The sequence below is a fragment of the Lagopus muta genome, chromosome 27, assembly GCF_023343835.1.
Source record: "Lagopus muta isolate bLagMut1 chromosome 27, bLagMut1 primary, whole genome shotgun sequence".
Classification (NCBI taxonomy): domain Eukaryota; kingdom Metazoa; phylum Chordata; class Aves; order Galliformes; family Phasianidae; genus Lagopus; species Lagopus muta.
Window position 1 is genome coordinate 4,390,870 of NC_064459.1, and position 15,666 is coordinate 4,406,535.

Below are 15,666 nucleotides of genomic sequence, written 5' to 3' on the forward strand. Positions count from 1 at the left end.
TTCAGGTATAGCAATGCCTTGTGGAAAGTTCTGGGTCTGCTCAGAAATACGCTGGTTAGTGAACTAGAGGTGTACAGAAGTACATTGCGTACAGTATTTCACAGTATTTGTGTGCTTTGAAAACAAATGCTAATGTTCTAGTTTAATAGTGTTTAATTAAGTTGAGAGTCCGTTTATTTGCAAGTTGTGAACTTTAATTGTGAATTATTTGAATGGTGAATGTCATTGCTTAGATTAATATCAGACTCATGTAGTGTGAAATTTAACTGATCGTTGTCCAGTGGTTTGAGCATATGAAGTGCTGTGTTCTGCAAGGTAGCTGTGATGAACTGCTCTTTCTTTTTTCCCTCATCTTTCCTTCCTTTTTTCCAAGTAGAACAAACATAATATCTCCATAACCCACATCCTTACAAGTCTAAACCAGCTCTTTGCCGTTTTCTCCTATTTCAGTATTTCAATTGGAGTGTCTTTGCTAATTAGCTCCAGGCTCTTCAGATAAGGACTGATTTTTTTCCTTGACTTTGTGAATGCCTGCTTTGTTGGGAATCTCATCCTACCTTGCTTCTATTCCACTGTTTATAACAAAGATTGAAGTATCGTTTATTGGTGAAGTCACTGAAAGATAAGTGGATTTCCTGCTTCCTCTCTTCATACCTCACCTTGTTTTCTCCCTCCCTCCCTTTCCAGGTGGAATGGCTGAAGAATGAGGAGCCCATAGATTCCAACCTGGATGAGAACATCGACACCAGAGCAGATCACAACCTGATCATCCGACAGGCGCGTCTGTCCGACTCTGGGAACTACACCTGCATGGCTGCCAACATTGTTGCCAAGAGGAGGAGCATGTCTGCGACAGTCGTGGTTTATGGTTGGTGGAAATGTGATAATTATATATTGATTATTATGGAAAACCTTATAAGACTGTACTTTTACTGCCTGAAGTCGTGTTTTTACCATACAACTGGTTCTAAATCAAATGGCTGACCTCACTCCCGTCACATTTATTTCTGCTGAGGTCGTGGTTGTTTTTACAGTGGTTGGAATTATGAGTTTCCTGTTTGTGATGAAAGGTTCCCAGAAGTTGTCAATACTGTCAAAGTCCTCATTCCAGATACCAATAGGCTCATTCTGCTTACGAACGAAGCGATCAGATGAGCAGATTTGTTGTTCCGTGTCTCTTAGAGCCTCTTTCAGCACCTCAAGCACAGTTCTGTGTTGCAGTTAATGGAGGCTGGTCGTCGTGGACTGAGTGGTCCAACTGCAACGCGCGGTGCGGTCGGGGCTGGCAGAAGCGATCGAGGACCTGCACCAACCCTGCCCCACTCAACGGAGGGGCATTCTGCGAAGGAATGTCTGTGCAGAAGATCACCTGCACTTCTCTTTGCCCTGGTGAGATATGTACAGTCCTAGAAGGAATCACTTTTAAATGGCGCGCTTCAGGTAGACCTTTTGCTTTTGGCAATGCCTGGTAGGCATTTGTGCTTTTACAAGCCTACTGAGGTTAAAAAACAAAACAAAAGAAGAAAAGCTACTTGCATCTGGTGCAAGTGAACAAAGCTGCCCTTCTCTAATTTTGGAATCTCTGCTTCGCAAGTATTGCTAAGGAAATTTAGCAATACTAAGCAATAGTAGGATTGTATGCATTCAAGTTCGAAGATCTTGTTTGCCTGGGGTCACAGCGCAGCCCCTTTGGCAAATCTCTCTTCTAGCTTTTATGAGTTTTTGATACAACATGTTCTGAACTGGCATTTAAAAAAAAATTAACTTTTTCTTTACTTGTCTCTCTGATCTGATTTTTTTTTTTCTTCATTTTTTTCTCATGCATAAGACTGGAGACTCTGGAATCCCTTCTCATTTGGGACAGGGTCAGACACAGCTAAATATCAGTCAGCAAAGCACCATACAGATTTCTCATGTTGCACAGGGCATTAGCAAGAGATCTGCAAGGCCAACTGTGCTTTTTGTGTCAATGTCAGCATTGTTTCTCTGGTAGGTTTATGTGTGGCCTCTTTGCATCAGCCTGTTTTAAGGCAGAACTGGCACTGAAGCATTAGAAGCTAATAGGTGGCACCAGAAACATTTCCTCCTGCAGTTTTAATTGACTACATTTGCAGACTGTTGCACACTGGTGCTATTCTAAAAGCTTCTACATTTACATTCAAGGCGACACATTTTAATGCTGCATTTTAACTTCACATCTGATGCTGTACAACTGTTGAGAAATAAATATAGCCTTGCGTTCTACTTGGTGCAACCGGAGGGGAGATATAAAACATGTTTTCTTTGTAGGATCTTGGAACTGCATCAGTTTGGTAAGCAATGACAACGTTTGCTTCTTTTTTCCCCTCCCCATTCAGTGGATGGAAACTGGGAGGTGTGGAGTGAATGGTCTGTGTGCAGCCCAGAGTGTGAGCATTTGAGGGTTCGGGAATGTATTGCACCAGCTCCACGAAATGGAGGAAAGTACTGCGAGGGCCTGAGCCAGGAGTCAGAGAACTGCACCGAAGGGCTTTGCATTCAAGGTGGGTAACAGTTTGCACTGTGCAGCCTGACACAGATAGGGCAATCCAGGTACTGTGGTGGATCTGCCTCACATCTGTGTCAGCAGAGCTCCTGTGGGTGGTTTTGCTGTTTTTTGGTTTTTTTTGTAGCATGTGCTTTACCTATTCATTATCAGATGACTGAAAATGCAAGTAAAGGTTTTCTTCGATGTGTAATTATGGCCATCTGCTACAACATATTTCATAGAAAGTGCTACTGAGCTTCCTACTTTTTAATGCAAGTGAACTGGCAAAGCACCAACATGAATACGGTGCAAGAGCTGTTTTGGGTCAAAGCTGATTTCCAGTTTCTTGCGAGTAATAAACAAAGGCAAACCGACTTCACAGTCAGTCCCTTGGGACAGGATTTGCCCTTATTAAGTGTCTGGAAAGCATCTCCTTAATAAAAGGAGAACCCATTTATGTCATGTTTCCTTAATGACCCTGCAAGGTGGTGAAGACCACCTGTCCTACTTTGGGGGTGATATCCTTGCGTGCTGTGTGCTTGCATGTCAGTTCTGCATTCCTGTGCTATGCTGTGTTTATGCTTTGGGGGCAAAGGAAGAAATACAGTATTATGCTCATGCTGGTAACCTGGAAGGAGCATATGGCCTGGGGAAAAACCATGCCTGTTAAGCACTGAGATGGATGATTTACGTTTTCCCTGATGGAGCAGGCTTCGTTCCATGACAGCAGTCACTGAAACTCCCCAAGTCTTTGTAGCACGGTTTGTTTCAGATACAGACTGGGCATCTGGGCACTGCTGTGGCAACAGGCTTTCCCTCGCAGCTTCTGCTGCTCAGTCTCTTTGCTTCTGAGTTCATCCAGGCCCCTCTATCAGTCTCTGTGGCATTGAGTTATCACTTTAGCATCAGCTCTGGTTGCTCTCTGATGTAACAGAAGTGCAGTGGGTCAGTGCCATGCTATGCAGCTCTCTTTCAAGGACTAGCTCTTCTGTTTAATGCTGATTCCAAGAGTGAATTTTCAAGAAGTATTTTAGGACAAAACTCTCTGAAGCTTTTAGCATGAACAAAGGTTTCAAGTACTGGTCACATCTCTATCGGTTTTACTGCAGGTAGAAGAAAAAGGGTAGAGTGCTTGGAGTTCCACTCACAGGCCTGGTACCAATGCAAAGTAATTTGGTGTTGAGAGCCTTCCTAGTATTTACACACAACAGACTTTAACTGGGACTTGAACAGCATAAGAGGAATCCAAAGCCCCATTACACAGAAGCTGTTGCTCCTCTTTTTGCTGCGCAGTAGCAGAGAGAACGTGCTGGCTCTGAAATTTCCATGTGCATTCAATTAGATTGAAGTATTAAATGTCTAATTTCTTTCATCTTAAAGCATCTTCCTTTATGGGTTGTGCTGTATACATATACTGATGTCAAATTATTTTTAGGAGCATAATTGCTTTCTCAGCTAATAGGAATTGATGCAATTACCCTATTTTTTGAATTCTTTTTCCCTGCTCATCTTCTGATATGTTCCTTTCCTTCTCTGCTTTTCATCCCACTGGGAATCACGAAGGAAATGCAGTGCAGAGCTTCAGATAACTAATCTCTTGGAGGTTATTTATCAGGCACAACTTGTTAACTTTGTTCCTTTCATGAGGCAAAAATAGAAATGAAACATTCCTCTGGTTAACGAGGAGGAACTCTAATGAAAGTAAAGGGAAGAACATAAGATGCTGGAGATACGTGGCCGTGTTCTGAACAAGCAGGAACAGTTCTAATTCCCAGTGTGAATTTCCTGACTTGGAGTCAATGAATGAAACAGCAATAATTCGGGGGCTGTGCATGCTCAGGTTATCCCCTCTTCAGTCCCTGGCCAGAGAAGTTGGGAGTAACAGGAAGAAGGCATCTTTTCAGTCCCAGGAACATCACTTTTTCCCAGTTCTTGCTTTGGTTTTTGATTGACTGTGGATGGATCCAGAAAGCCCAGTCCACACTTTAGTAGCTTAGTAAAACCTTAGTAGTTTAGTAAAACCCCAGCTTGATGAAGTTGATTTCACATTTGCAAATACATACTTACATGTTCAGGTAGTGCGTTGGTTCTGGGTGTTATTTTTATGCAAGTATACAGGTCAATAGTTTTGTGTATTTAATAGAGACCTAAATATGAGTATATTGTATATTTTGAGGGATAATTTTTCAAAATGTCACCAACTTTTTTAATATATCAAGCATACAAAGAAAAAATTCATAACTGAACTGTCAAGTGATCCACTACCATGTACTGAACTTCCCTGTTGGATGCACTGTGCTCTAAATAAGAGCATCCAAAAAAAGCTAACAAATATTCAAATAAACCAAGTGAGAAATGACTGAAAAAGAACTTCCCAAAAGAGATTTAGAAAAAGAAGGTGAAAAAAAAAATGTGGACAACGTAAAATATTCATATTGTCAGCAAATACAGAGAAAATGTTTCATTTATAGAGCTAGACAGACGCGATGTAGGAAATAGATATGCTCCATGTAAATTTATTAAGTGCAACTTTCTCTCTCTCTCTGTCTCTGTCTCTTTCTCTCTCTAGATAAAAAACCTCTTCATGAAATAAAATCCCAAAGTAAGTTATTTTCTTTCCTCTTGTAAATATGATTTTTCTCATCTTCTCTGCCATTCTGTTTTATTTGTTTAGAAACTGAATGCAGCTGAAGGTTGTATGAAAGGCTTTCATATCTACTGAAAGCAATATCTACTGAAAGCATCTTTTTAGCGGCTTGGTGATCATAGCTTTTAGACTAAAAATAAAAGGAGTGACTGTTCTTCAGTAATTTTGTGTCTTGCTGAGCCCTGCATATCTTCACATCAATCTTTTGAGGACTTGTGATTAGGGGAAAACTAAAGAGGTAATACAGGAGTTTGGCTTTCTTGGTTCTAATCTGTCTCCACTACTTGCTCTGCCTTGGTCAGCTCACTCGATTTATCAGCTGGTGAAGGGTGCTGATGTGCTTTACTACGTATCATTTGTATGCTGCTTTTCAGGAGCTCCCATCCTGCATTGTTTCTCAGTTTTCCATTGTTTTCAATGGAATTTTAGTTAAAATAAGAGTGGTACCTCTGGTTTAGATTGATTAATTGAAAGATTTCATTAAAAGAGAAGGCGCCCTTCCATCAAAGTCACAACATCCATGAGGCCTATTCTCTTTTAAAGCTAAGATGTTGCTTTTCTCTTACAAACCTTATACAGCATTTTGAGGATTACTCACTGCTTAATTTTCGACAAAATTTCTTTGAATTTTGACTAATAAATAACTAGATTAATAAATACATTTTTTTGTTTAATTCCTTTGAAGGACTTGGAACAAGAATCCATTTGTCCTGTGCATCCTATGTAGTGGATGCAATTGTGTCTTCTTTAAAGAGAGAGTCTTCTGTGATGAATCTGAATTGTGTGTTTGTCACGGGAATCCCATTATGGGATTTCATGGGAGGTGCATCCCATGTTCTGTGCTCCTGGAACTGCCTCCTGCTGGGTCGCACCAACCGATCTGTGTGAGACTGAATGCAAGTGATGCATTTTTGTACATCTGTGCTGTTCCCATTTAATTAGAGAGTCTTGAAAGAACATTAGTTAAATTGCTTTAATTTCTGATTTATTAAAAAAAAACAACCAAAAAAATACCTTAATGGCATTGATTTTTTTAGCACATAAGGTTCCTTGGAGAATTAAATGGTTTCTTTAGCTGTGGGGTTAAAAACATGTCGTACAGCTTGCTGCTATTCAGTGAAACAGGAACTTCGTTTAAGACTGCATGAATCATCACTGATGCAAAATCAAAGTCAATTATGAAGATAATTGAGAAACAACCTGTTCTATTAACTAGCCTTTACATTATGCTCTGACTTTTGGTCCTTACTCTCAAGGACTAGCTGTGTGAAGCAATGGATTTCGAGTTGCTAAGGGGCATCAAAAGCAAGGGAGGTGGAAAATAAGGGAGGATGGGAAGCAGAAAGAATCTTTCCAATCTCCTAGCAAACTCTAATGGGAGACTGGGGGAAATACACGCCTTGCATATCTCCTGGAAAGCACTTATTGTAAATGAGATAATTTAATCAATTACATTTCCTAATGTACTAAACCAAATGTTTCATTTTCTGCTCCTGCGCATCTTAAATTATCTTCAGGTGCTGTAGAAAACTTAATCATAGTTAATAGAAACTTCATTACCATCAAATGTGCTTTCAATAAATGTTGTGTAACAGTGTCAGAAGGTGGAGTGAAATATAGGCTACAATTACCACCAACGTGTGTCCTGTAACTGAAATGTGTAAAAGTTGAAGCCCTTAGCAGCAGATACGTCAAAGCTGGGAGGATGCAATTCTTAACCCATCATTGGCCAACTATTCCCATTTGTTTGTTGGAGACAGATACCACTCTTTCCCTTGACTTGTTTGTACCAATCTACAAAAATGAAGCTGGTGATGAAGTATCACAATTAATTCCCCGTAACAAGAAAATAGACTGGAAATAGTAAATTAGAAGGATGGAAACATGATCAATTTCTGTACTTTCTGTACGTGGTGCCAAAGAATAAAATGGAGGTACAACAGTATGTGATTCATATGTTGGATTGGGATTCGAGTATTCTTGGTTTGAGGTATTTCCAGGATCTTTGTGCCCTGGTCTTCTTGTGTTTCTTATTTCAGATGGAAAATGTAGAATAGAGGCAACTCCCTTTGTTATTCTGATACATTTCCATTGTCAGCTAAAAGCTGACTTTCTGGAATTAAAAATTGCAAAATGGTGCAGAAAAAGAAATCTTTTTCTCAGTAATTTATTTGGTAAAAGCGTGTTGTAATTGTGAATTTGGAACTGAGCTGTTTACTTCTGAGGTTTCTCAGTTGTGATTACTTGTCGTGAGAGGCCACAGTGGATGGATGTCTCCTGGAAGTTGATATTTGCACTAACTAAAAGCTCGGTGGTGTTTTTGTTGTTGTTTTCCTTTTCAAGCAGATTGCAAACATGTTAAAAATTGGAATGTTTTTCAGTATGAGGTTATTTGAAAATAGCAAATCTCTATGTGTCTCAGCCTACTTAGAGCAGTGTTTTCCTACTCAGTTTCCTCACTGCTGCAATTCGTATGGTGATTTTATTTCTGTTAGAATACAGTTGAACTTCATGATTGCATTTGGCAGCTGCTTTGCCTTCCTAGGAAGTTCAACTTTGCATTGTTGTCAGCCATGTAGTTCATGTGGGGAAACTGGTGAGCCACAAACACCAGCTTTTCAAATGCTGCCCATAGGTCATAATTTCCTCCATTTCAGTGGTTTGTGGTTTCATGTTCAAGAATCCAGCTGAAATAAAGTCATCTGACTCCAGAAAAAATAAGATGCACAGCAGAAGCCTCCTCCCAAACATGAAGTAGTTTCGCTTAACATGTTGGATTTGACTTCCTACCATAGATATTCAGTGGTACTGAATAGTCTGTTTTTCCTGAGTATTTTTTGTCACTGTCATTTGTTATAAATGCATGTTTTGTACCAACATGCTCCTCACCTGATAGCAAGAAGGTGCTATTCTGTCTCACTCCACAGTGGAGTGAGATAGCAGGTGATGCACAGGGTGAACGTACACCATTATCTCTTCCTCTAAGCTGGAGTTTGGCATTAAGGGAGCTGTCTGAAGACTCACTATGTGCACTTCCAAGTAGTTTAATTTCATGGTATGTGGTCCTAAATCCCAGGAGATCTAGAACAGCAGGACTGGATAATTCAATTACATAATATTTGCAGGTTTTATTTGGGTTCATTCTTTCAAAAAAAGAAATTCCTCTGCTGTAAAAAGTTGGAAGTCTTAGGAAAGTTGGTTGTAAGCTTAACATATGGACGTGGTCAGAGGAAAGGCTTTGTGTTCCAGCTTGTTTCCAACAGCAGGATTCCACCAAGATATGCAGGATACTGTCAGCCATTCTTCAAGCTTTGAGAGGGTGGATTGTTCCTTCTTAAACTAAAGCTCACAAAAAACAAAAAGGGAAGGAAGGGAAAATCTTCACTAAGAATTTTTTTTTTTTCAGAGGATTTATGGCATCCTGGATTAGTTCTAGAACTGAAAACAAAAAACTTACATGTCCCTGGAAGCCGTCAGTAAATGAGAATCCTGCAGTACATAAAACAACTCCCCCTGGCTTCAGTTCTTCCACGTTCTCCCCTCTAAGGGCTGTATTACCATACTTTAATGATCTCCACTGGGCAAGAACGGTAAAAGATGGCATACCTGAGTGCACAGCCCGAGCTAGCAGGGTGTGCTGAGGAGAGAAGGTATTTAGTGGTAAGCACTCTGCTTCTGACTGCTACAAGTCCAACTATCCCACTTCAAGAAAACCTCAAATACCATGATGCAACTCCTAAATCAATATAAGCTTAGTACACGGAATGAGGCACCAGGAAATGTGTTCATGCTTTCAAATGCTTGCTCCTCGGTGTTCTATCCTGCTGTGATCTGCCCCAAGTTTATGCCTCAAGCTTTATTCCTCTGGCTGTGAGTCTGTGGCTGCGGACAATCCCCATTGCTAGGAACACACTGGGCATTTTCATGAGTGTTACTGACTCAGTACCCACTTTTTTTTCCTCCTTCAGATATAGAGACAGCCAGTGACATTGCCCTGTACTCTGGCCTGGGAGCAGCAGTGATTGCTGTAGCTGTGCTGGTGGTTGGTGTTACCCTTTACAGACGGAGTCAGAGTGAGTACGGCGTGGATGTGATTGATTCATCTGCACTGACAGGAGGCTTCCAGACATTTAATTTTAAGACAGTCAGACAAGGTTAGTGTTGTGATTTCATTTTCTTCTCTCCAGAGCCCCTACTACAAAGAGATACTAAGCTCATATGCGATGACTGGCTGCAGGAGGGCATTCCAGCCTAAAGCTAAGGCAGACACATCTGGAGCCAGGGAAGGGCAGATCTGGCATGTGGAGTGGGATCTGGGGGTTGAACAGTGATGTCTTTTGTAATCTCTGTTACTGATTTGTCACAGCAATTTGGACATACGGTCTTTCTTGACCATGCTTTATGCGCTTCAGAAATACTGTCATTAGATTCTATGCTGATGTTTGTGACTCATAGGAAGTTATCTGAGCTAGAATGCTTCTGGATGGACAGCTGTGATATTTCTCCCCTTATTAGTCTTGTCCTACTTTCAATCCACTTTTCCTCAGGCATGAAGCTGTCCTTTTGTGCAAGCTCACCAAAAAGTTCTACCCAATGGCTTGTAATTAAAAACAAAAGCACGCACACAGAACCAAATCCAGAACAGAGCAGAAGTTCCTTCATGGATTTATGCACATTGGAATTGCCTGAAGTGCAGAACAGTGATCAAGTACCTGATGGAGCTTCTGCATGGTTTCATCTGGGTCTCAACAGCGTCCTCTTTGATTTTAAGATTTGAGGCTGCCAGGGAAGAAGAGTAAATCAAAAAGGAAATGATGGTGAGGTCAGGCAGAGATGTCTGATACAAGGAATTAAAGCTCAGTTATGTAAATTTCCAGTGCTTACTTTGGTACTTTTCTTTTATATTGCATAGAACAGAGCAAAGAGAGCTTTTACTCTCCAAATACAATTATTTTTCCCAGGGCTGCAGCGTGTGCTGAGTGCATCAAACAAGTTAGCATTAGATGCACATCAGAGAGATCTCTTAAGTCTTACCTGTCTAGCTCCAATTTATAGATGGGGAAATCAAAGTGCAGCTGAGTACTGCTTAGGATTTACAAATGCATCTAATGGTTCACTGAAAGTGACAGTGAAATACAGGCCTGACTTTTTATTTGCAGGCAGCTCTCGAGTGCAGAGTGATTTAAGCTCCAGACATTGCTAAGGAGGGAGGAATTAGCTGCAGCAGGCTTAGTGGCACAGTTCAGGCTGGAACTTGGGTTGGGTTAATGGGGCACTGAGGCAGGTGTGCATGGAATATCATACAGTACGTAAACATTTCCATGGCTGTTTAATAAAGAAAACACAACACCACCAGTCACGATGCATGAATCAGACATGAGTCATGGGTCTTGGGCTACTTAGACCCGTGTCTCTATTATTTCTCACTTCTCAATGTAAATGCAGCTCTTGTAACCTAAGGGCATAGTTTAAATCAAAGACATCTATTCATTTCAGGATTGTAACTCAAATTCAGTGCATGATTAGGATTGCAGTCCAAGATTCCACATTCCCACTTCTCTGTGATTTATGAAGATCTACACAAAATGGATGGAATGTTCCCTATCCACAGTATCATTTCTTCAGCAGTGTGTTATCTAGGTGCATTATTCTGCTTCACTGCACGCTCTACAATACAGTAACTAACTGCCTGATCCACTTCATTTCACCAGGTAACTCCCTGCTTTTGAATTCATCCATGCAGCCTGACTTGACAGTGAGCAGAACGTACAGTGGACCTATCTGCCTGCAGGATCCAATGGACAAGGAGCTAATGACAGAGTCTTCACTGTTTAACCCACTGTCAGACATCAAAGTCAAAGTTCAGAGTTCGTTCATGGTTTCCCTAGGGGTGACAGAGAGGGCTGAATATCCTGGAAAGGCACATTCTGGAACTTTTCCTCATGGGAATGCTAGAGGGTTTGGAACAATGCAGGCTAGAAACAAGGCTGCATATATTCAGAACCTGTCTTCAATTTCAACAAGAAATGAGCTGAAGACAACTGCTATCTTTGGACACCTGGGAGGTCGTTTAGTGGTTCCAAATACAGGTGAGTAGATCCTTTCTTATTAATAGCACATAATTTTATACGAAATTCATTTTGCTTGATGCAGTGTTGTATCCATTCATTCTATGAATTAAATACATAAAAAGTAGGAGCTTCCATAATGCAAAGTCTGCGAAGTAGAGCCTCTTGCCCACACAGGAGGTGGCTATGATAAAAAACAAAGCTTGGGATTAGTAGTAAAGACATATTATGCCTATTTGAACTGCTACAAATTACCACCTCTTGATGTCTTTAGCATGAAAGTTATATTAATCAAAGCTGTAGCTCACTTGGATCCTGATCCAAACGAAGCACTGCCCGGAAAGGAAATTGCTCTTGGATCAGGATCTCAGATAATGGGGTCAAATTCAAAGCAGAGTCTACACACATCAGCACCTGACTGCATTAACACTGTCAGGCTTCATTATATTATTAAAGTTTGCAGCACATAACAATTAAGGTGTCTCAGGAGAAATAGGAGAACTCTGGTGTGGCTTTCATTACTGTGCTCCTGGCTTTCTGGTTTGCTCTTTCTTTGAGATGAGCACTTCAAGGTTGGGCTATGCACTGAAGCATTGCAAGAGGAATGCTCAATTTGCATTGTTTAAGGAGTACAGTTTGTTTTGTGACTTGAGAGTTTTGTGAGACAGAATTTGAGACTTTCACTTCAGTTAAATTAGCTGGGAACATATAACATCAAATAAAGGATGTTGAGATCATATTCCTGCAGCATGTTTGCACTGCACCACCATGTTCATACGGTGCTGAATAAACTCTCACACTCAATAGTTTCTATAATGGTTGGATGCCTCCATTTCTAGCTAGCAGGTTATTGTTTGAATTCTCGTGATCTTTACTCAGGGTTTCCTTTAAACTCAGCTTTACATTTAGCATCTTTCCCAAAGGTAACTTCTGCCTTTGCTCTGTTGTAGGAGTCAGTCTGTTGGTGCCACATGGAGCAATTCCTGAAGAGAGCTCATGGGAGATCTATCTTGCTATCAACCCAAGAGAGTCCAGGTAAAACATATGTAGAAAGCCCATGTCAGTAGCATGCAGAATGTGTGCAAGTGGCTCATCTCATGGATTTCACGTGAAGATTGTCTATAGGAATGGAATATCTGTCTTCAGTGGTGCTGGTAGGGCCACACTGCTGTGATGTACGATGCTCTGTTAGATACATGGCTTTAAATTCTGTTGCCAGCAGCAGCTGTGGGTGTTTTCATCAACTCTGCTGCAATCACTTCAGTGGCCTTCATTCCATATTAGAAGGCTGAGAGATTTTGGTCCCAAGTCAGATGCTTGGGATTGAGTCCTCTCCTTTCTTTTATGACAAAGCACAGTCAGAGAAGCAGATTATTTTAGATTTTTTTTTTTACAGTCGTTCCTACAGAAATGTTTACTTCCCAGTTGGCTTTTAGCTGCCAGGATTGGTGGAACATAGTCTTTGTTTTCAGATGTGGTGCTTGTTTTAGTTTTGTAGGAGTTTTTTTGGTGTGGTTTTATTTTATTTTTTTTGTGAGGTAGATTTTAAGAAATGAGTTGAAGAGAGCAAACTGAATCATACAAAGCTCCTATGAATTTTAAAGCTTGGAACTGTTTTCTGAAACTTAATCTGAAATCTATTCTAATTTTTCTTCCCCCTCTTATCTGAATTCCTTTGTGAGAACTTTCCTATTCTGTCCCCATCTGCTGCTACAGGTTTTTGATCATTCTCAGTGGAATATTAAGATATGTAAAAGGAAGAGAAGAAGAAGTGGAGGGGGGGGGGGGCAAAACACCAAACCCACAGCTGTTTTATCTGCAATGGTTCTGCAGAAGGGAGTTAAAATAGGTTAATTAAATACAAGCAGCAAATTTTGCCTACTGCTTTCCTCTTTATCGTGGGCAGAAACGGAGGGAGCAAACCCAACAGAAAATTATCACAGGCTGTTTTACTGCCAGTTGAGGCAACGTTGATGCATCTTTCACCCGTCTGAACTGAGGGAGAGAATAGCTGTGCTGTACCTCACCAGCAGAAGAATTATAACCATTAAAAATACAGCAGCTCGTGTTGTAGATTCTGAATGAAACCTTGTGCACATGGTATCGTGCTCAGTGCAATTTAATTTAACGCAGGAGTTAACCACATAAGTAGATGCATACAAGAATGGAGACTTCTGTGGTTCTTGTAAGGATTTGAAGTCAATATAAAATGTGTTGGAGAGAACAAGGGTGGTATTGTTCTGATTTAGGTTAATTGGGAATGGTTTAGCTGTCACTTTTATTCTAGTCTTCGTTCAGATATTGAAATAGGTTGATATGAGATATATGTTGATAGGAGCAGAAGTGATGGGGGGGAACTGTTTGTATCTGCAGTGTTTTATTTCATTCCTGGGCCTTGAAAAATCAGGGCTTTTTTTAGATAGGAATCGTCACCAATGGCACAACTTAACCAAAACTCTATTCACATCTCCTCTGGGGAAATATTGTTTAATCTTCACTGCTGTGGAAATACTGTTAATGGCATTCTTTGCAGGCAGAATTAGATGGTAGCACTACCAGCTGGTGCACAACACGAGGCTTACTTGTATAGTTTCCAGTGTTTCATTTTGTTTAAGCAAATCAAAATGTATTTTAAAGACCAGAACCTAAAAAGGCAGCCAATGATTTAAGTACTTGTGGCCCAATAGTTCTGTTTCACTTCCTGCTACCAAATCTATATGAAAATTAGTGCTCTAGTTTGGCTTGCTTATCTTTTCTGCAACAGATGAACGAAGCACTTACTTGGATTTTTAACTAAAACATTTAAAATTCGTATTGCAGTTAGTGTGAGTACATTTTCACTCATTTAAAAAGGTCCTTAAGCATTGTTATTCATCCCCAGCCTACAGCCAGAAGGCCCAGATGTCCTCCTGGGACCAGAAGTGACATGTGGCCCTTCGGATGTCTCTGTCAGCTCTCCATTTGCCTTGACTATCCCACACTGTGCAGAAGTAAATTCAGAGCACTGGAATATCCACTTGAAGAAAAGGACTCAGCAAGGAAAATGGGAGGTACGTTCATCCTTCTGCTCCCACTGAAAAGTTATATACACTAAATGGAAAACATGATTGCTGTTAATCAGGCAGGAGCTGGTTGAAGATGGTGCAAGGGACAGAACAATCAAAACAGTTTTAAAGGAAGCATCTTTTCTCCTTTTAAAAAAAGAAACAGATTTTGCATTTTGTTTCAAAGTAGTTGAATTCTGTTCAAGCGCTGAACTGAGAGATAGAGGAAAAGGGTCAACACTTTATTGCACTGCTCCTGATGGAACTGTTTGATTCCCTGCATTGTAAAGAAAACAAAGAGTCATTAAAACACTTGTGGATACCTTAACTCTATCCGTTTCCTCCTGTAAACCACCATCTTGTTGTGGCTCTTGTTTAAACCATTTCAAATTCAGCTTCGTTTTCCTCATAAAATTCATTCAATCCACTGTCAGCCCCATCAGTGTCGGTTACAAGCAGCCCAGAATTAATGAGGAGCGTAACACCAGGCTGCAGCTTGCTCAGATATCTCATCTAATGATGCTGTAATGCAGAACGAAGCATGAAATACAAAAGAGTGGGTTAGGTAGTTTTTTGATGAAGGTAAACAACTGTAGCGGATGTTCTGAAAGGATGTCAAATACCTGCGATTGTTCAAGGTTTGCTTATTGACTTCAATCTTCAAGGTAATTTCTTACCTTGACATTGGGGGAAAAAAAACTAGATAGGGAGTCAAGAACACTTGAAAAAAGAAGCTCAAATTGCTTAGGCATTGTCATTATTATATGCTGTATGCATTGAATTCTGTACAATGTATTGCCAGAAATCCTCTTGCTGATTCAGGGCTAAATGGAGGCTATTCACTTGCATAGTTAGACAATTTTCCTCGTTCTTTGAGATCAACATGAGTTTAAGGACATGAAGCTGGCTCTTGGGAATAACTTTGCATTCCAGTTGTATACAAATGATGTCATGACATCTATTATCAAAGCCTTTTTGTTGGTGGTTGTTTTTTAAACTTGAATTTCGTTTTGCAGGAAGTGATGTCTGTGGAAGAGGAAACTACTTCCTGCTACTGCCTGCTGGATCCTTATGCCTGTCACATTCTCTTAAACAGCTTTGGAACTTATGCACTTATTGGAGAACCCATCTCTGAGTGTGCCGTCCGACAGCTGAAAGTAGCGGTTTTTGGCTGCCTGTCTTGCAATTCTCTGGATTACAATCTGAGAGTGTATTGCATGGATAACACACCTTGTGCATTCCAGGTACGTAATTTCACGTGGATGTTTTGGTTTTAATTTTTTTTCCCTTATGGAATATTAGCATCTCTTTATCCCTAGGGCTGCAGCAGCAGTTTGGAACTGTGATGTGTATTCCTTATCACGCTTATTACCCTTAGCTGTCATTAATCACTTGAGGGAT

The 15,666-nt window shown here is 40.5% G+C and overlaps 1 protein-coding gene across 4 annotated transcripts in view; it reads left to right on the forward strand.

The window, feature by feature from the left end:
• UNC5D (unc-5 netrin receptor D) overlaps positions 1-15,666 on the forward strand; it is a 140,030-nt gene that overhangs the window by 112,719 nt on the left and 11,645 nt on the right. For 2 of the 4 annotated variants that reach the window (XM_048928097.1, XM_048928094.1), the window contains exons 5-13: positions 688-868; positions 1,222-1,389; positions 2,358-2,522; positions 5,076-5,108; positions 9,122-9,307; positions 10,865-11,242; positions 12,172-12,256; positions 14,103-14,271; positions 15,282-15,509. In XM_048928097.1, coding sequence (XP_048784054.1) covers positions 688-868; positions 1,222-1,389; positions 2,358-2,522; positions 5,076-5,108; positions 9,122-9,307; positions 10,865-11,242; positions 12,172-12,256; positions 14,103-14,271; positions 15,282-15,509 — 1,593 coding nt within the window. The remainder of the gene's footprint in view (positions 1-687; positions 869-1,221; positions 1,390-2,357; positions 2,523-5,075; positions 5,109-9,121; positions 9,308-10,864; positions 11,243-12,171; positions 12,257-14,102; positions 14,272-15,281; positions 15,510-15,666) is intronic. The other 2 variants (XM_048928098.1, XM_048928095.1) reach the window with 2 other exon arrangements.